At 62.2% G+C, this 21,009-nt stretch overlaps 1 protein-coding gene across 1 annotated transcript; it reads right to left on the reverse strand.

Moving 5' to 3' along the window:
• Positions 1 to 5,172: 5,172 nt before the first annotated feature.
• On the reverse strand, positions 5,173 to 20,311 carry HS1BP3 (HCLS1 binding protein 3). The gene is made up of 7 exons (XM_036434693.2): positions 20,184 to 20,311; positions 17,757 to 17,922; positions 15,927 to 16,134; positions 15,112 to 15,319; positions 10,679 to 10,818; positions 9,058 to 9,166; positions 5,173 to 6,982 (listed from the first exon to the last, which is right to left on the reverse strand). Exons 1-7 carry the CDS (start codon positions 20,213 to 20,215, stop codon positions 6,736 to 6,738), a joined length of 1,110 nt encoding a protein of 369 aa, XP_036290586.1. The 5' UTR covers positions 20,216 to 20,311; the 3' UTR covers positions 5,173 to 6,735.
• Between the last annotated feature and the right edge of the window lie 698 nt (positions 20,312 to 21,009).

Consider the following 21,009-nt stretch of genomic DNA (forward strand, 5'->3'; position numbering starts at 1 on the left):
CACACCCTGGGCATGTGCCCTGACCGGGAATTGGACCGTGACCTCCTGGTTCAATCACTGAGCCACGCCAGCCAGGCTATCAGTGTTTTCTATTTATAATAAACAGTTCTTTTATACTTCTGAAAACTTTTATTTTTCTTAAAAATGGGCTCTGAGAGTTCGAGGGTGGCTGTTCTTTCCCGCTGTCATCGAACTCCGGTGAATGGAACCCCGTGAGAAAGCTCTGTTTAGGAGCGTCAAGTTTTCTTGATAACTATTGTAATTTTATCAATTCAAATGCTTAAAAAAAAACTTTGCACAGAATCGCGACTCAGCCTTTTGGCTCAGATCAAGGGGAGTATATTAACCAGTGTTTACGGAAACGATTCTCAGCGACAGCGCATGCTCTCGGAATTCAAGGGAAAGAATGTGAAGGGTCCATGTTCCACCGCCTTAGGTAAAGGCTGATCTCCACGGCTATTGGCCGGGGAGTGTCTGTGCCTCACTAACCACCTTCGGATGGCTTCACTCACCGAGTATGAGTATGTAGGGTTAGCATGCAGGGGGTGAACTTCATCCCAGGAGCAGGAAGGGAAGTGATGTGTTCTGAAAAGTTTGCCACCCGAGGAAGATTTCATGTGGCAACACTGTGTGCAGAAAAGAATGGGGGTCTGGAAACCCAGGGAAGGAAGCTGTGCTGCGAAGAGATAGGTTGCCAGGGGCATTAGACACGTGCTCTTGTCTAGCTGATACACCCAGACACACTCTCCCTTTAAGAGGAGCCACAGAACTAAAGTGACCAGACGTCCCGCTTTTGGCGGGACAGTCCCGATTTTTAACAGTTTGTCCCGTGTCCCACAGCGTTTTTAAAAAGTCCCAATTTTTGGAAAGATTCTTACGTAGAACCATGTATTTCTGGCCTCAGAGCCAGGAAAAGCAGTGCCTTGCCTGGGCTGTAGATATTTGTTGATCGCATGGGCCTGGGGATCTTGTAAAGAATTGCATTTTCCTCTTTGCTTTGGCCACTGGGAAGCCCTGTGCATGCAGTGATTCTGCACACTGACTCCACCTCTGGCTCCATCTCAGAGACATACTTCGATTTTGCCTAGAATTCTTTATTCCTGGTACCCTTTTTATTATTTGAATTTTTATAAATAGCATCCAATTGTTTTTTGGAATGAAGCAGAGTATGACACAAGAATTTAGAAGTCTCAGCTTAAAAAAGCAAAAAGGAATCAATCACTGTTTTGGTTTGGGCATGGTTCTCTCTGTGAAATATTTCTTTAAAAACTGGGAAGTTGCCCTAGGTGGTTTAGCTCAGTGGATAGAGCCGTTGGCCTGCACACTAAAGGGTCCCAGGTTCGATTCCCGTCAAGGGCACATGCCCGTGTTGTGGGCTCGATCCTCAGTAGGGGGTATGCAGGAGGCAGCCAATCAATGATTCTCTCTCATCATTGATGTTTCTGTCCTTCTCCCTTCCTCTCTGAAATAAAAAATAAAACAAACAAACAAACAAAACCTGTTAAGTCTATGACACCAAAATCATAAACTATCAAAGAAAAACTAGGTTGGCTGGACTTCATTTAAATTTAAGATGTTCGTGCTTCAAAGGACACTACTAAGAAAAGAGAGCTCACAGAATGGGAAAAATACTCACAAATGATGTATCTCAGTGGTTGGCAAACCACGGTTCAAGAGCCACATGCTTCATAAAAGGCCACTAACTTGGTCTAAACATGCTTCCAAAGAACATGGCATCTATGAAAGAGAAAAATAAAAGAACGAAAGGGCAGTGGAAGTCTTGAGGAAGAAACCACTAAGAAATCGTTAAAAATAATCTATATACATAAAAGCCCAGTGACCAGCATGGTGGAACCACCAGAATGACCAGAACGATGGGTAGTTATGATGCACACTGTGGCAGCCAATCAGCATGATCCAGGCCCTGATCGAACCTCCCACCACTGGCCGTCCCTGGCTCTGATTGGCCTCCAATACCCCAGTCAGGGGCTGGGCTGGCTGGCCAACTGCCCACAGCCCCTCCCCTAGCTGGTCCTGCCCCTGATTGACCCCCAACACTTGATCGAGAGTGGGGCTGGCCAGCCAACTACGTGTGACCCTCCCCCTGGCCAGCCAACCATCCACAGACCCTCCCCTGATCTGGCCCTGCCCCCGATCGGTCCTCCCACCCCCATCAGGGGCGGGCCAGCTGGCTAACCGCCCGCAGCCCCTCCCCGCCACCAGCCTGGCCCAATGGGCCCCATAGGTGTGGGCCAGCCAGATCCCACCCATGCACGAATTCATGCACCAGGCCTCTAGTAATAATAATATGAAGTGAGATGAAAAAATACCAAAGTCTCAAAACATAATAGGGAACTGAAATGCACAAATATGTCACCATATATACTTAGATACTGCATATGAGGCCCCTAGAACCATAAGAAAAATGAAAAAAAAAATTCACTGTTAATAACTCATTCTCAAATTGCCCCCTTTAAAAATCAAATTGCCCTCCATGTTGGGAACCACTGATCTAAATAGACATTTCTCCAAAGAAGACATATGAATGGCTACGAAGAACCAGCAAATATGCTCAGTATCAGTAGTCATCAGGGAGATGCAAATCAAAACCACAAGGAGAGGCCGCTTCGCAGTCACGCGGATGGCTACCACGGAAAAGACAGCCATGAGCGAGAGGCGGGGAGGCTGAGGGGCGGCCCCCAACATCTCCATTTCAGAGGCCAAGCAGGGCACCCCACCCCCAAGCGGACTCTGCTCCGGGCTCTGATGTTCAGGACATTCTCAGGCCCCCCATCCTGGTGGACGCCCGCCCTCCAGTCCCCCCGCCCCCATTTACCTCTCCCCGATTCCTCACAGCCCAGCTCCTCCGGGTGACCCCTTCTAAACATGAGCTTGGGAGCTTCCGTTTGAACTCCCAAGCGAGGAAAGGGGAATTATGGATGTTCCCGACACTAAGCCCCGGGTCTCTCTCAGGACGCCTTTCGTTGCCAAGGAAAATGAAACAGATGTCTTGGCAGTAGTTTCGGCGCTTCCTGCCAGACCAGGGAGAGCTTGTCTCCAGGGCAGAGGCAGCCAAGAAAGACAAGCCCCAGCTCATGTCATTCCCGGGAAACACGCAAACACACACACACACACACACACACACACACATACAAGGGCTGCTTAAACCTGGGAGGCCGCCCTCCCGGCAGCCTCGCGCCAGGATTTCAGCATCAGCTGTGGCAATGGGCTGCCCCCTCGCTTCACTCACCTCAGGCCTTCCATCTGCCCTACCCACCCCGCTCCACCCCGCTCCCCATCATCCAGTGGCTCTGGGACCCCTTGGCCTGGCAGGGAGGCCACCTTCCCTGCTGGGCTTGTCCCCGTCATGCCCCACTGAACCCCAGGTGAGCTCCCCATTCAAGGGCTCGTGGAGGCATCCCCGTGTGTCTGTCATGTGGTCCCCACGCGCAGACGGCATCTCTCTCTCCTCCCTGGCCCTCTCCCCGGGTCCTGAGCATAAAGGCGCGGGGACAGACCTCAGAAACGCGGAGGGTTTGGAAAGCAGCTGGTTTTCAGGAGCCTGAGGGGTCCGGTTCGCGGAGAAGAGCTCTGTGTGAGGCTGCATGGCCAGGAGAAAAGCCAGCCGCCCGTTCTGCAGGCTGATCGGCAGGAGCGCAGAGGACGGAGGGCCATCCAGGAGACACAGGTGCTGCAGGGCCCTGCTCCCGGGCTGGTGGGGCTGCTGACGTGGCATGGAAACCCCTGAGTGGGCAGGTCTCTTCGCCGCCTTCCCTCTGAGCAGGAGGGGAATCCTGCAGGTGCCCACCGGGATGCCCATGGCTGGGAACCTGGCACGTCGAGGAGGGCAATGACCTGAGCCACAGAAACGTGGGCTTGGAGCATGAATCCAGAGACAGCCGCCAGACGAGCCCAGGGACGCAAGCCAACGGGAGGTCACATCCTCCTGGGAGCCCGAGGGCACCTCTCTGCGACCCGCGTCCAAACCCGACACCAGCTGACAGCCGGGAGGACGGCACAGGCCTTCACCTACCGTCTCCCCCCAGGAGGGACGAGGCAGGGGACCCCAGTGCGAATACAGAACTCGGAGAAACATGCAGGCAACCGTTACAGATATCCTGCCACCATAACAGATACTGCAAAGACCAGGTAAGCACTTACAATCTCCGTGGGGAAAGACTTTTAAGTGGCAGAGAGCAGAAGTCACAGGTTCCCACCCTCAGACCCTACGACTGGAACTAAGTGACAAAGGACGACGAGAATAACGGGGACGAAACCTTGGAAACAGAAGCACAAACAGGCCGACACGACTGGCGTGAACAACGGGTGTTCGGCTGTAAACAGGAAGCCAAGGCAGCAGACTCAGGCTTCGTGAGGATGAGGGAGAATGAGGTCACGGCGCGATAACATCGATGGGAGGCGGCCAGAACGGTGCGAGAGGAAATTCTGGAGCCTTTGATGCATTGATTACAATCAACCACAGAGAGAAAAATAAATAAAAACTGATGTCATTCTAAAGGAAAAACAAAACAAACAAACAAACAAAACACCTTAAAAACGAAAATGGAGCCATAACCGGTTTGGCTCAGTGGATAGAGCGTCAGCCTATCCAGGTTTGATTCTGGTCAAGGGCATGTACCTTGGTTGCAGGCACATCACCAGTAGGGGGTGTGGAGGAGGCAGCTGATTGATGTTTCTCTCTCATCGATGTTTCTAACTCTCTATCCCTCTCCCTTCCTCTCCGTAAAATATTAATAATAAATATATATATATATATTTAAACATGAAAAGGAGAAATGGATAGGAAAATTAAAATAGAAATGAATTCATGAGATGGGGGAAAAAGTGAACTAGACCTCCAAAACTGGACCTCTGAAAAGAGGAAGACATTTCTGACAAATATAACCCATAAAAAAATAAAAATAAAAAAAAACTAGACAAAACCCCTGAGAAAGGAAGATGAGACTATAATCACGGCGGTTGATAATTTATAGAATTATAAGAGGATATAGGTAATCACGCACAGGGTTCGAGAAGGGGACGTGGGCATCCTGTGCAAACCTCCGGCACGCAGTCCTATGGAGCAGCTCCTCTCGGTGAGCTCACTGGCGCAGAGACCCCGTGCCCCGTCCCCCATCGTCCCCGGCGCAGAAAAGAGCGCCCGACAAGTGCTGGCAGGAGTCACGATGGGCTTTATTGCAGGACCAGAGCCACAGAGATGCCTGGCGAGCACGGGGGCGCCCAGGAGGCGGGCCGTGGTGGAGGAACGCACAGCTGGTGGCAGGTTCTGTCTATGACCCCCCCCCTGAGGGCCAGCCCTGCACAGGTGCTCTCTGCTCCCCCGTCACATGTCAGACAGGGAGGGGCAGGGCGCTGGTGTGGGGGGCAGAGTTGAGAACTGGGCAGGTGAGAGCCCAGGCAGAACTGGCCCACCCCCGTCCCCCCGTCCCCCTCCTTCAGCAGGGAGGTGGGCAGGCAGGCCGGGCGAGGCGGGGAGGCCAGCAGGGAACGGGCGTGGCACGCCTCGGGCCTGAGGCTGTCCCAGAGCCGCTCAGGGCCAGGAGCCGGGCCCTGGGAGCTGGGTGAGGCAGAGGAGGAGGAGTTCAGCTCCCAGCCCCTGCCCTGCCCTGCCCTGCCCGTGTCCTCTCACTCTGGTGCAGGGGGAGAGCAGGGACGGCCTGTCCAGGATGGACGGACGGGGGGGGGGGGGAGAGAGACGCATGGCAGGGCAGACCCAGTGCTCCCTCCACCCTGGGCCCCGGCGCAGGGCAGGGACAGGGAACTAAGGCTCCAGCGGCAGCCAGCCCCCGGCTCGGGCAGGGGTGCCTCCCTCAGGGTTGTCTGCTGGCCCCGGACAGAAAAGGTCTGGGGTCCAGGTCTCACCCCGCTTCCCAAGCCTCCACGAGCCACGGGACAAGAGTGGCTGCATTCCACAGACCCCCGTGTCTCAGGAGCCTGGGCCTGCGCATGAGGACTCCACCGGGGAAAGGCAAGCTTGGCTCAGGAGAGGTCATTCATTCACGGAGGGTTCCTGGGCGTCACACCAGGCCCCGGCCGTGCCGGCGAAGGGCCGGGGGGGGGGCGGACACTAAGGCACTGGCCCCGCCAAGCTCCACAGGGCCCGGGGATCACAGCTCAGGGCTGCGGGTGGCACCGGCTCGAAGGCCAGAGGCCCCAGGCGGCCAGGGTCTGTCTGGCCGGGTCTCCCTGGGACAGGCAGAGAGGAGACCTGGGCCTGCTGGGCCATCCATACCCCAGGAGGGCTGGCCTGGTCTCTCTACACTGGACCCAGGAAAGCACCCTGCGTGGCACCTAGGAACCCGCCAGGCTCCCCCAGGCACCCGCTCCACACCCCTCTCGTGGGGGACCCTCCCGGAGCCACAGGCCCAGGAGCCACGCTGCCGCCCAGCCCCACCCAGGGTGGCAGCCGCTCCGCCCTGCGCAGAGCCTCGTCCTGCGTGAGCTGCCCTGGGCTCCCGTCCCAGTCCTTGCTGGGGCCAGGCTCCGGGCTAGCCAGTATCCCCACCTGCTCCCCCTCCCCAGGCTGTGGCCGAGACAGCTGGGCTCAGCTCCTCTGGGGACCCTCTCTCCGTACCCCGCAGGGGGCCAGAGACAAAGGCACGAGGTAGGACGGGGGTCCCGTGACTTCGGCTTCCCCGCCCGGCACTAGAGATCCGGGCCCGCGAGGCACAGCCCCCCACCCCTTGCCACAGGGGCCAGCACGGAGCAGGGAGGTCAGAAGAGGCTGGGGGCGGCCTGGCTCGGTGCGTCGTGGTCCCGGATGTACTGCAGGATGTCCATCTCGTCCATGGCGTGGATCGGCGGCGGCGGCGGTGGTGGTGGCCCGGCCGCGGCCTCCGACGGGCCCGCTCTCGGGGGCGCCGCCGGCTTCGCCGCCCCCACGGCCGGTTTGGGCTTGGGTGGGGGCCGGGGCTCGGGCTCGGCCCCCAGGTTCAGGATCTGGTCCAAGTCCTCTTCGAGTCTAGGGAACCAGAGGGACACGCCCTGAGCACAGCCTGCGGGGCGGGAGCCACTGGGGCGGGCAGACCCTCTCCCCCCCCCCCCCCACGACAGTGAGGGCCCCTCGGCCTCCGCGCCTCCTCCAGCTGAGCTTGGTCCGGAGGGAGCTTAGCTCCTGAAGTGAGCCGTCCTGGTCCCTCAGTGGGCCACACAGGCTGGGCAGAGCCCAACCAAGAGCTGGAGCCACCCCGCCAGGGCCCCCTCAAGACACCACCCCAGCCAGGGCCCCCTCAAGACACCACCCCAGCCAGGGCCCCCTCAAAACACCACCCCAGCCAGGGCCCCCTCAAGACACCACCCCAGCCAGGGCCCCCTCAAGACGCCACCCCACCCAGGGCCCCCTCAAGACACCACCCCAGCCAGGGCCCCCTCAAGACGCCACCCCAGCCAGGGCCCCCTCAAGACACCACCCCAGCCAGGGCCCCCTCAAGACGCCACCCCAGCCAGGGCCCCTTCAAGACGCCACCCCAGCCAGGGCCCCCTCAAGACGCCACCCCAGCCAGGGCCCCTTCAAGACGCCACCCCAGCCAGGGCCCCCTCAAAACACCACCCCAGCCAGGGGCCCCTCAAGACGCCACCCCAGCCAGGGCCCCCTCAAGACGCCACCTCGGCCAGGGGCCCCTCAAGACACCACCCCAGCCAGGGCCCCCTCAAGACGCCACCCCAGCCAGGGCCCCCTCAAGACGCCACCCCAGCCAGGGCCCCCTCAAGACGCCACCTCGGCCAGGGGCCCCTCAAGACGCCACCCCAGCCAGGGCACCCTCAAGACGCCACCCCAGCCAGGGCCCCCTCAAGACGCCACCTCGCCAGGGCCCCCTCAAGACACCACCCCAGCCAGGGCCCCCTCAAGACGCCACCTCGGCCCATGGAAGTGGGGGGTAATGGGGGGGGGTACCAGAGGCCACAGCCATGTGACGGGCACACGGGCCCAATCACAGGTACCGCACGGAGGTTAGGAGTCAGGGCCATGCCCGGCCTCGTCCTCTTTGCTGGTGGAGGGGCTCAGTGCCCAGAGACCAGATGCACGATGGGGGACCCACTCAGTGCACCCATCATCCACCCACCCACCCACCCCCCGGGGCTCCAGGCCATCCCGGGAGGCGCCGCTCAGGGACAGGAGGCTCCCAGCAGCCTCGGCTCAGAGGTGCCCACGCCCCCCGGACAGCCCTTCCCCGACAGCCCTGCGGCAGGTGCGGCTCCTGCAGCCTCCGCTGGAGTTGGGGGCCCAGGAGCAGCTCAGGGGGACGGAATTCTGCTCAGACAGGGCCCTGCGCCCCGGGGGGCAGCTGCACAGCCGGGAGTGCGCTGGGCGGAACAGCGCCCCCCGAGCGTGGGAGGAGGGGACACGGGCAGAGGGACCCCTCCCTCACTCCATCTCCTGCAAAGCGGAGATAGCAGCACCGAGCCGGGGCAATGGGGAGGACCGAGGTCAAGTGCAAAGAGCCCAGCACACGGCGGGGCCTGGGGGCTCTCCGTGAGCACAGGGTCTGCCAGACCTGCCTCGCTCCCCCATCAGCCCTCCTGCGGGGACCCCGCTGGGCGCGGCCTCCATCCCAGGAGCTGCAGCTGCCAGGGGCCGGTTTTATTTGTTCCCGGGCCCTTGTATGCCGGTGGCGCTTGCCCTGTGATTAAAACACGGCCATTCTTTGTGTAAACTACCTAAGCCTGAGCATGGAGGGAAAAAGAAAATGACTCAGGCGTAGTGTTACCTTCCTGTAACCCGCCGAGCTGCAGGGCCTGCCTGTCCCCCTCACCGGGTCCCCATCGCTGTCAGAGGCCGGCTGCCACCCGCCGGCACCTGCCTTCCAGGCCAGGACCCCTCCCCCCTCCGAGACCGAGGCTGGTGGACGCGCCACGCTGGGCAGGCCCGTGGCTCTGCGTGGGCCACGCTCAGAGCTGGAGGCACGCAGGGGCCACGCTCAGAGCCAGGAGGCACGCAGGGGCCACGCTCAGAGCGGGAGGCACGCAGGGGCCACGCTCAGAGCAGGAGGCACTCAGGGGCCACGCTCAGAGCTGGAGGCACGCAGGGACGGGTACCTGAACAGCTCCACAGAGGCCTCTCCGCTCGCAGGGGCTGCCGGCAGCAGCAGGGGGTCCCCCAGGGGGACGGCCCCTCCGAGGTCAGGGTCATCAAACAGCGTCAGGGCTGCGGAGAAGAGAGCAGCAGAGCGGTCAGAGGGAGTCCGGCCCGTCCCCGTGCACAGGGGGCGGGGAAGGGGGGCAGAGGGAGGGGTGCCCAGCCAGGGACAAGGCACAGGACCAGAGGAACAGGGCCAGGGTACACGGGCCAGGCACCAGCACACCCGTGTGACAGACAGGCGCCACCTCCCACCCCCAGTCCAAGGGTGGTCCCCCTCAGTTCAAGTCCAGGTGGACTTCCTGGAGGAAAAAGCCATGACTGCACCCCAGTTTCCCAAGTGCTTCCTGAGCACCTACCGTGGGCCGAAGGCTGCTGCCTGAGGGGAGGCAGGGGTGAGCCTGGGGCACCCCTCCTCTCCGCCCTCAGGAAGGGACCAGGGCCTCTCCACGGGGAAGAGCCCTCCTTCCCCAGCAGACCAGGAGAGTGCCGCTGACCGTCCGGGATCCAGCTCGGGCAAAGCCCCCTCCTACAGGAAGCCCTCCCTGATGTTCCACACTCTGGCTCTCCTGTGATCGTCGGGAGACGTCCCGTCTCCCGTGGGAGGCCCCGAGGCTGGAGTGCACCTTGCTCCTCCTCATGTCCTCGGGCCCAGCACAGAGCCTGGCCTTCGGAGGGTGGTCACTAAGTGTTGCTGGATTAGTGGGTGACAGCAATTCCTGGCCCTGGGCGAGGCCCCGGGTGGGGTGAGGAAAGGGCAGGCCCAGGGGCAGGGGTAGAAGTTCTGAGGACGCCCAGCGTCCCTTGTCCTTCTCTGCCCGGCACCCTCCAGCGGGGTCAGCATGGGTGACCACCTCTTGTCACAATCCTCATCCTGGAGTGGCAGAAGGGTCGCCCGGGGCGGTCAGCACCCGCCTTCTACCCGTGCCCACGTCTGGCCACCCCAGTCCCAATCCACACTTCTCAAAGCAACAGAGAAAGGTGCCCTCCCCCCTCCAAGGGGTGAGCAGCGCGCGCACACACACACACACACACACACACACACACTCTCACACACTCACACACACACACACTCTCTCACACACACACACACACACACACACACACTCTCTCACACACACACACACACACACTCACACACACACACTCACACACTCACACACACACTCACACACACACACTCACACACTCACACACACACACACTCACACACACACACTCACACTCTCACACACACACTCACACACACACACACACTCACACACACACACACACTCACACACACACAGTCACACACACACACACTCACACACACACACACTCACACACACACACACACACACACACACACACACTCACACACACACACTCTCACACACACACACACACACACTCACACACACACACACACCCATGCCCATAATATCCGTTCCAGGTTGTGAGAAACCAGGCATGAGACAAGGTTCCCCGGGGAACACCTGAGCTGAGTCTGAGTGTGTCTTGTTCACACGGGGCAGGTCTGGTCTGGTCACCGGGGGCGGGGGGGCGCCCACAGGGACAGGAACACCTGGCTCCACTTACGGTCCCTGGCGGGCGCGTGCTCTGCGGAGCCCCCGGCGGAGCGCGTCCCGCTGGGGCCCGCCTCCTCGTCGAAGAGGGTGAGCCGGGGCGAGGGTCTGGGCTTCGCGGCTGCCTGGGGGCGCGCTTTCGGCTTCTTGGAGCTGGAGAATCACAGATGGGACTCAGGTTAGGACATCTGAGGGCGGCCCCGCGGTCAGCCCAGGTGGGCGCGTCAGAGCCACGCAAGATACTGGGTGGGTTTGAACTTGCATCCTGAAGGACCTTTCCGAGGACCTGACATTGGAGGTGGGAAGACCCCGGTACCAGAAGGGGCCGAGCCCAGGGAAACACTGCCAGGAGGAGAGGGAGGGTGTCTGGGCTATGTGGCCGGTGGCCAGACAACCCGCAGTGGGAGGGGCCACTCAGGCCTCAGGCCTGCAGGGGAGGGCAGTTGTGGGGGACCAGACCTGCAGGGGAGGGCATTTGGGGAGACCAGGCCAGCAGGGGAGGGCAGTTAGTTAGAGGCACTCGGGCCAGCAGGGGAGCAGTTAGGCATCAATCAGGCAGACAGGGGAGTGATTAGGGGGTGATCAGGCTGGTAGGCAGAAGTGGTTAGGGGCAATGGGGCGGGCGGGCCGGCAGGCAGTTGGGCGCCAGCAGTCCTGGACTGTAAGAGGCTGTGGGAGTGGCTGACCCCAGCGCTCCCTGGGGCGAAACTCAGTCACTCCACGCCACTTGGAAACAAAGTCTGAGGCCACAAACCTCAGAGCCCAGCCCCGGGAGAGAAAATGAAGGAGCCGTAGGAAACGTTCCATGTCCCAGACACCTCCGCCCCATCCCTGGAGTGGCACCACCTCAACCTAGGGTGCTGTACTCAGCGTGCCCACCAGAGGGCATCATGGCAAACTCCTCCATTATTGGGTGCCGGTCTCAGACTGTGCAGGAGAGAGCACCACTCACCTCTGTCCCCCTGAGCAACCCATCCCCACCTCCTGCAGAAGCCCTCCTGCTCCTCAGAGCCCCACGAGGCTCCGCTCCGACACCCCTAAGGGGTCCTGCTCTGAGCCGGAAGCTGCTGCGGGAACCAGGAGGGGGTCAGGGGATGCTCTGGCCGGGGGGTGCTCGGTCCTGGCGGGGCGGTGGTTACGTATCCCCGTGCACACTCCTGGGGACTGAGCCCACAGTTCTGCTCACGTCACTGTCGGTTATGCTGCCAGCACACAAATAAGGTTGCGTGTAGTTTGATATGACCTAATCCCTCCCCCTTGTGCCTACATGAGCCGTGAGAAGGTTCCTGAGAACGAGACTAAGCTTCTTACTGGAAACGGGATTTCTGGTTCCACTGCCTGCCTGGCGGACAGCTCCCAGGACAGAGGGCACCGCCCCAGCTCCTGCTGGCAGGCTGGTTCTGCCCCCAGACGATGGGAAGATGAACCAGCGGCCGTTAACAGTAGCGGAGGGGCCCTAGCCGGTCTGGCTCCGTGGAGAGAGCTTCGGCCTGCGGACTGAAGGGTCCCAGGTTCGATTCCAGCCAAGGGTACGTGCCCGGGTTGTGGGCTAGATTCCCCAATAGGGGGCGGCCTGTAGGAGGCAGACGATCGACGATTCTCTCTCATCATGGATGTTTCTGTCTCTCTTTCCCTCTCCCTTCCTCTCTGAAACCGATAAAGAAATACATCGGGAGCACTTGTTGGAGGGTCCCACTCCCTGTCAGGCTCCCTGGGCAGATGAAGAGATGAAGGAACGAGGGTTTGGAGAGGCGAGGGCTCCGCTCACGGCCGCACAGCAGGCAGGGGCCTGGGCGAGAACCGGAGGCTGTCACGGTCCCGCTTCTGCCCCTCAAAGTGTCCCCGGAGCAGGAATGAGATGCAGGACAGGGTAGGACACAGGCTGGATCCCGCAGTTGGGGACACAGGGCCCGCTGTGAAGGTAGAGAGGGAGCAGAGACGGGCGGGGGCTGTGCCAGGAAGCCCAGGCACCCCTTCCTCGTTCTCTCTGTTCTGGGCACAAGCCAGATGGGCTCACGTCACTGGCCACCAGGGCCACGTCTCGGCCATGGCGCCAGGCCTGGGCCCTGCCTGGCTCCTGGGAGAGCGGAGAGCCGCCCAGGCCCCATCCTCACGGCAAGGCCTTTCCCGGGCCCTCAGCGCCTGCCGGCACACACACACACACCTGGGCGAGTCAGAAGCCCACGGACCCGCCTGCAAAACCGAGCCTGTGAGCTGAAAAAGCAAAGGATGGAATGGCAGTGGGACACATCCCATTTCGGCAATAAAACGGGAAAACACCCCGAAGCATACACCTTCCCGGCGAAGGGGCTTCTAACTGTGGGTCCCATTTTGCATGCTAACCGCATCTTCTGCAAGTTACAACAACACAGGCTTCCAGCGCGGCGGTTCGGGCAGAACCCCATCCTCCTCAGACCCGCGACGTCTCCAGAACAGAAAGCTGAACACCAAAGCCATGCATGACATGGAGCGCGACCCTGAGAGGCCACTAACGTGGGGAGAAACCGCCTAGGAAGGCACACGTGGCTGCGTGGGGCGCGCTGGGCCGGGATGCCCCCTGACTCCCCAGACGGGGGCGCAGAGTGCCGGGAAGGGCCGGGGGAGGGCTCTTTCTAACAGTGGCGAACTCATCTCTTCCCTGATCAAAACCAGGTCTCACAGACAAAGAAAAGCCAGGCCCCTGGCTGGTCCCAGCTCCTGGCTTTGTGCAGGCGGCTCCCGGCCTTCCAGCAGCGGGGCAACAGCGCCCTCGCGTGGCCGCGGCGGAGAACACAGAGGCGGGAGCGGATCTGCATGCATGTGGGCGAGGGGCTGCAGGGGCAGAGGAACTGAGGGCACCGGATGGAGAAATACTCATGCAAAGCGTAAGGCATCTGTAAAGAACAGTAAGTGCCCCCACCCCCACCCACAAAGGACAGGGTAGCTGCACTGTGCAAGCAGGTCCTCAGGCCGCCTGGGTGTCCCAGGAGCAGCCAGCGGACACCGGACATCGAGGTGCGGCTGCCACACACAAGACCTCGGCCAGGTCCCCACTCAACGCTGTCCTCCATGCCCCGCTCAGTGCAAAGGGGGTGATCCGAGGGCCTGGCCCGGCTCTCGGGGCGCTGGGAGTGGCCTCGAGGGGCATGCAGGGAGGTGGCACGGAGCCCCAACTCCGCCGTTTGTGGCTGAACCTGGCCGCCCAGCTTCGGCCTCCTCAGACGCTGGCATCGGCCTCCGTTCCCCAAACCGGACCCGCCGCGGGCCTGAAAGCCACTGGTGCATCTTTTAAAAAAATTTTTAAAAAAGGAATAGGATAGGAAACACTTATTCCCGCCGATTCTGATCAGTCCCCAGCATTTCCTAATCTCTCAAAAGACCAAACAAACAAAACAAAAACCTGAGGTGGCGACAGCACCGACTGTTGTCACGTTAAACGAAAAGCCGGCAGAAGGCCGGGGGCCGTGGGGACCCCTTTGGGTGCCAAGCTTTCCTCGGTCTCAGCAGCGAGGCCCCGGCGCGCAGAGCGAGGGATGGGGCTGGGGCGCAGGTGGTCCCGGGAAGGCGGACGCATCGCCCGGCAACCTGCTACTCACGCAAAGAGGAAACGCAGGCGGCCACGCCAGTCCCGGACAGCCTCTTCCTTCCCCAAAAAGGAGCCGCTCTGCGGGCATGCCCTTAGGCTGGCACAGACCCTGCGTCTCTCTCAGCTTGGCACGGTGTGTGGGACTCAGAGCAGCGGGGCACGCGGGTGCAAGCACAGCCGCAGTCCCACTTCACTGAAAAAAAGCCCCAGAAGGCTGTGCAGCCACCCTGTCCTTTGGGGGGGGGGGGCCCTTGCTGCTCTTTACAGATTCCTTACGCTTTGCATGAGTATTTCTCCAGCCTGTGCCCTCACGTGGTGGGTCACGTGAGGCTGATAGGAAGGTTATGAGGAAATTTCTCCTGACGTAACCCGGCCACCCTCACGGCTGCTCTCCGCCACTGCATGTGTGCGCGTACCTGCTCATGCGTGCTTGCGTGTACATGTGTGTGCACGTATGCATAAAGGGGACACGGTCCACTGGCCAGGGACCCTGGCGCACTGTACCCCCTTGAATCACACACACACACGACTGGCACCTCGTGGGTCACCAATGCCCACATCATTGGTGGCCAGGGATGGGCTGGCCAGAGAAGCCAGGCCTCTGGGATGGTGGGTGGGGTCGGGCAGCCTGGGCTTCAGAGCTGCTAGGGGGTTGGGGGCAGCTGTGCCAGGCCTCCGTGCCGAGCCAAGGAGGGGCAGGGATACCCGAGTCCAGCCCCCGAGACACCGGTGATGAGGTGAGCAGCCGGCCAGCTCCCCAGCGCACCAGGCCGTAGGGGTGACAGCCCAGGGAGACGGGGGGAGGAGGAGCCGTCCCCAGAGAGCCTGGACCCAGCCAGAAGGGTGCACCCCCCCCCCCCCCCCAGATCGGGGAGACCTACCGCATGATGCCTAAGGGGTCCAGTGCCTCCTCCTCCTCTTCCGAGGACTTCCCCGTGTCCTCCTCCCGGCCAGGGCTGGGCGGCCCCTCGGCGCCTTCCTGCTGCTGGAAGAAGTCGGGAGTCTCCCCCTCGTCCGCGGCCGGGCCGCCTGTGCCCCGGGCAGAGACACCTCTGCCGCCGGGCTCGGCCGCCCCCGCGGAGCTGGTGCCTGTGGGGGAGCAGGAGGAGGCGTCTGACCCCCACTGCCGGGACCAGGGCCTCGCCACACCCGAGGGGCAGGGCCTGAGGGGGGGTGGGGGGCGGGGGGGCCGCAGGGACCGGGCAGGGCCTGAGGGTGGGTGGAGGGTGGGTGGGGGACAGGGGCCCCGCAGGGACCGGGCAGGACCTGAGGGGGGTGGGGGACAGGGGGCCCCGCAGGGACCGGGCAGGGCCTGAGGGGGGATGGGGGGACAGGGGCCCCGCAGGGACCAGGCAGGGCCTGAGGGGGGGTGGAGGGTGGGTGGGGGGCGGGGGGGCCCGCAGGGACCGGGCAGGGCCTGAGGGGGGTGGGGGACAGGGGCCCCGCAGGGACCGGGCAGGGCCTGAGGGGGGGTGGGGGACAGGGGCCCCGCAGGGACCGGGCAGGGCCTGAGGGGGATGGGGGACAGGGGTCCTGCAGGGACCGGGCAGGGCCTGAGGGGGATGGGGGACAGGGGTCCTGCAGGGACCGGGCAGGACCTGAGGGTGGGTGGGGGGCGGGGGGCCGCAGGGACAGGGCAGGGCCTGAGGGGGGTGGGGGACAGGGGTCCTGCAGGGACCGGGCAGGCCTCGGCCACCTAAGAACTCCAGCAGCTCGGGGCTGCCGGCCAGCTCGGTGTCCTGGGAGACGCAGCGCAGGATCTCGTGGAAGACGGCCCTCCGCTCCCGGATGTCCGACTCCCCGACGAACAGGACCTTCCTGGGGAGCGGGGGCAGGCTGGCCGCCGGGTAGCGGCGGCTCAGCTTCTGGCACAGCTCCTCGATCTCGCTGTACTTTTTGGAGACCTGGAGCGGGAGAGGCAGGTGGGCTCCCGGATGCAGCGGGAGAGAGGGCTCCTGCCCGACCCAGCCAGAGGCCCCCAGAGGGCGCGGGCTGCTGTCCCAGGGAGAGCGCCCTGGCTGTGCCTCCTTCCTGACGGCACCCCTCTCTCACCCCCTTCTCCTGCCCCCTCCACCCCGCAGCTGCTGGGCTCCGGCTCCAGGCCTTATCCCTCCTCATCACTCCAGGCTCAGCCACGGGCAGTCATGGCGGACTGGGCACTGACTGTCACGGGCCCGGGCGGGGACGGTGGGTAGAGGGAGCCCAGCCTGCAGGGGCGCATGGCCACCGCTTCCCTCTAACCCCGTGGTCGGCAAGCTGCGGCTCGCGAGCCACGTGCGGCTCTTTGGCCCCTGGAGTGCGGCTCTTCCACAAAACACCACGGCCTCGGCGAGTCTTTGTTGAAAAAGTGGCGTTAGAAGAAGTTTACATTTAAAAAAAAAACTTGGCTCTCCAAAGAAATGTCCGTCGTTGTCCTGTTGATAGTTGGCTCTGTGGACGAAGGAGTTTTGCCGACCTCTGGCCTAGAGGCCGTCAGTCAGTGCCTGCGTGAGATGATCTCAGGTCTGGCTGGCCGACAGGTCACCTTCAAGCGACACCACGGGTCCCTGCTCCCAGCACGGCTCTCTGACCGCTCTCCTGGGCGCCAGCTGCGGCCCTCCAGGGGCGAAGAGCCAGGGGCTGCCATGTCAGTGTCTCTGCCATCAGCCCGGACCCCTCTGCACCCCGGGACCTCGAGGGAGCAGCCAGGGCTCCTGCCGGCCCTCGGACGGCGTCCTGCCCGCTGGAGTCACCCTGGGGCAGCGCCCCGCCTCCCGCAGAGCCAGGGTCCGAGGGACGGCGGCCTCCTCTCAGCCTCTCTCCCCAATCCCTCCCGCAGCTGGATCTCGCTCCGGCTGCCCGTTTCCTCCCGGGGTGCCCCCGCCCCCAAAGGCTCTGGTCTCCGGAGGGGGAGCTGCCATAGGCCCACCGACAGTGCCATCATCGCAGTCTGTAGGGCCCCCAACATGGCCCTCAAAGGAGAGGTGCCTGCTCTGCGCCTGCCCAACCCCACCCTCGGCCTCCTCGACGCCTCTGTGCGTTCCCATCGCCGGGCCTGCGTCCCCGCCTTCTCCATGGGAGCCCAGAGCAAGACGACGCGCACATTCCCACTGCCACCCCAGGCCAAAGCGCCCTCCGGAGCCCCTGCCGAGCCCCGAGCAAGACGACACGCACATTCTCACTGCCACCCCAGGCCAGAGCGCCCTCTGGAGCCCCTGGAGCCCCGAGCAAGACGACGCGCACATTCTCACTGCCACCCCAGGCCAGAGCGCCCTCCGGAGCCCCTGGAGCCCCGAGCAAGACGACGCACACATTCCCACTGCCACCCCAGGCCAGAGCGCCCTCCGGAGCCCCCGCCGAGCCCCGAGCAAGACGACACGCACATTCCCACTGCCACCCCAGGCCAGAGCGCCCTCCGGAGCCCCTGGAGCCCCGAGCAAGACGATGCGCACATTCTCACTGCCACCCCAGGCCAGAGGACGCGCACATTCCCACTGCCACCCCAGGCCAGAGCGCCCTCCGGAGCCCCCGCCCAGCCCCAGCTTACCAGGAACTGGACCACGTCCTCAGGCTTGTGCTTGGGCGACTTGAAGGCGGCCAGCCGGGTGACCACCAGGATCTGGTACTCCACGTGGCCGGACATCATCCTGCCCCGCACCTCCTGGTGCTGCGGCACGGCCAGGTCCAGGCCGGTGTGGGCATTCTGCACGCGCCTGCGGGGGAAGGGAGGGGAGGAGGGAGAGGAGGAAGGCAGGGGAAGCTCAGTTCCAGCCCGCAGGCTCCTGGGTGAGGCAGGGTCTGGCGAGAGGCAGCGGGCCTGGGGGCGGGCTGCTGCCCTGGCCTGGCTCAGCCGTCACAGCGCCAGGCCCCCGGCCCTGCCACACGCCAGGCCCTCCGAGAGCCCGGCTTCCCAGGCCGGAGCCCCCGGCGTGGGGTCGTTCAGGGACAAAGGCTGTTGCCAGCAGGAAGACAGGTGAGAGCAGATGTGGGCTCTCAGTGCCTGCGTGAGATGAATCACGGACAGCCAAAACCGGTTGGCTCCGTGGATAGAGCCTCGTCCTGGGGACTGAAGGGTCCCGGGTTCGATTCCGGTTAAGGGCGTGTACCTTGGTTGTGGGCACATCCCCAGCAGGGGGTGTTTAAGAGGCAGCTGATCGATGATTTTTAAAAATATATATTTTATTGATTTTTTACAGAGAGGAAGGGAGAGAGAGAGCTAGAAACATCAATGAGAGAGAAACATCGACCAGCTGCCTCTTGCACACCCCTCACCGGGGATGTACTTGCAACCAAGGTACATGCCCTTGACCGGAATCGAACCTGGGACCTTTCAGTCCGCAGACCGACGCTCTACCACTGAGCCAAACCGGTTTCGGCTGATCGATGATTTTCTCTCATTGATGTTTCTAACTCTCTATCCCTCTCTCTTCCTCTCTGTAAAAAAATCAATAAAACATATATATATATATATTAATATATTTTTTATTGATTTTTTACAGAGAGGAAGGGAAAGAAATAGAGAGCTAGAAACGTCAATGAGAGAGAAACATCGACCAGCTGCCTCTTGCACACCCCCTACTGGGGATGTGCCGGCAACCAATGTACATGCCCTTGACCGGAATCGAACCTGGGACCTTTCAGTCCGCAGACCGACGCTCTACCACTGAGCCAAACCGGTTTCGGCAATAAAATATATTTTTAAAAAAAGAAAAAGAAAAGAAAATCACGGACAGCTGAGCGTCCTCCACAAGCACAGAGCAGGCCTCGGTCAAGTCCTGCTGGATGGAGGAAGGTGTGAGTGCCCTGGGGGTGGTGGGGGGAGGCGGGCCTTCCTTGGCACATCCCCTGCGGGTGGCCCCTGGCGTTTGCTGGTGCCTGGGGCACCGAGGACCCCACCTTCTCCTCCAGCCCCTGGTCCTCGCAGGTGGGGCCCTGTGCACCCAGCGTCAAAGCCACGCCCCCACGGGTCTGCGAGGGGCCGAGGGTGCCTGCTGCTGGCCCTGCGCCCGCCTGCCAACCTCACACCCTGTTCTTACAGAAAGGGAAACTGAGGCTCAGCGCGGAGGTTAACTTAGGCCGCACCAGGGGGATCCCTCTGGCTAGTGAAGCGGCGGCCTGCGCCCTCGCTGTAGTTTGCAGAGGAGACCAGAGCAGCCTCTCCCATCCGCACTTCCTTACAGGATCCTCTTTTCCAGGCCCGGGTCCCGGGGAAGGCGGCTCCAGCTGGGACCATAGCCCTCGTGTATGTCATAAAGCTGGCGTTTGTGCCCAGGATCTCATGGCGGGGGCACAGGGGTGGAGGGCGCGGAGACCCGGGGAGAGAGTCTCTTTACAGAGGGTGAAGGCAGGAAGGAGCAGAGAGCAAAGGGGGCCCTTGTCCGTCCTGCCCTGGGACCGCCAGGCCTGGACCAGGGCGGGTTTGGGGGTGTTAGGGGGGGTCGCCCCTGTAACTTGCACTTCTCCCTGGGCAGTGCCCCTTCTTCTCTCCCTTCCCCGGGTAAGGACCCCCTTCCTGCAGGGCGCGGCTCATTCACCCCTCCCAGAAGCCTGGGCACACCCCTGCCCCGCGTTCCCAGGGCACCCCGGACTGCCTACCCCTCCCAGCGCCCGTCCCCGCGGTTCTGCGTCCCGGTGCCCAGTGCGGAGCAGCTGAGCCCCGAGGGGGTGCGGGGCTAGATTTCTGTGCAAAACCGAAATGCACGGGAGGGGAGGGGCGTGAGCCTTGCTCCCCCCACTGGGTCTGGGGTGAGCGCGTTACGCTCCGGGGCCTCAGTTTCTCCGAAGTAAAGCGGGGACCCTAGCCGCCGCCCCCTCTCCCGCCGGCGGCGGAGGGCCGAGCCCAGAGCGGTGGCGGGGGCTGCAGAGGCCGGCGGCGGGCACCCGGGGCCGCGTCTCCGCCGGGCGCCGGGCCGGGCTGGCGCGGACCCAGCGGACTCCACGGGGAGCGGGCGGTGCGGGCGCGGGGTCCGCTCACCTGGAGGTGACGAGCGCCGGGGGGCGCTGCATGCCGGCGGCGGCGGGCGGCGGGCGGCGGGCGCTGTCACGGGACCTGCGGGCGCCGGCGTCGCCGCGGCCCCGCCCCGCGCGCACTGCTCCTGCCCTCGCCCGCCCCCTGGCGGCCACTGCGCCGGGCCACAGGCGACGCTCAGAGATGGAACTTCTCTCCTCTCTCTCTCTCTCTCTCTCTCTCTCTCTCTCTCTCTCTCTCTCTCTCTCTCTCTCTCCTCTCTCTCTCTCTCTCTCTCTCTCTCTCTCCCTCCCTCCCTCCCTCCCTCCCTCCCTCCCTCCCTCCCTCCCTCCTTTCTTTCTTTCTTTCTTTCTTTTTTTAAAAATATATTTTATTAGTTTTTTACAGAGAGGAAGAGAGAGGGATAGAGAGTCAGAAACATCGATGAGAGAGAATCATCGATCAGCTGCCTCGTGCACACCTCCGACTGGGGATGTGCCCGCAACCAAGGTACATGCCCTTGACCGGAATCGAACCTGGGACCCTTCAGTCCACAGGCTGACGCTCTATCCACTGAGCCAAACCGGTTTTGGCTGTTGGAACTTTCTGATAACCCTGCCCTGCACCCCCCATGAATATGTAAACAAATGGGACAACAAATCAATCTCTCTCTCTCACATCAAACAATTTAAAAAAGTTATCTTTAGCTCGTCAGATATTGGGACCTTGCAGTCCTGAGTCAGATCCAGGCTACTGTCTCTGCTCCCTGGGGGTTGCTGATTATCCGGGGGAAAGCCTACCTCCCTGAAGGGGGTATGTAGAGAGAGCTGTGATTTCTAGAGCTAGGGTGTCA

This window comes from Pipistrellus kuhlii, unplaced genomic scaffold (assembly GCF_014108245.1).
Source record: "Pipistrellus kuhlii isolate mPipKuh1 unplaced genomic scaffold, mPipKuh1.p scaffold_m20_p_13, whole genome shotgun sequence".
NCBI classification, from domain to species: Eukaryota; Metazoa; Chordata; class Mammalia; order Chiroptera; family Vespertilionidae; genus Pipistrellus; species Pipistrellus kuhlii.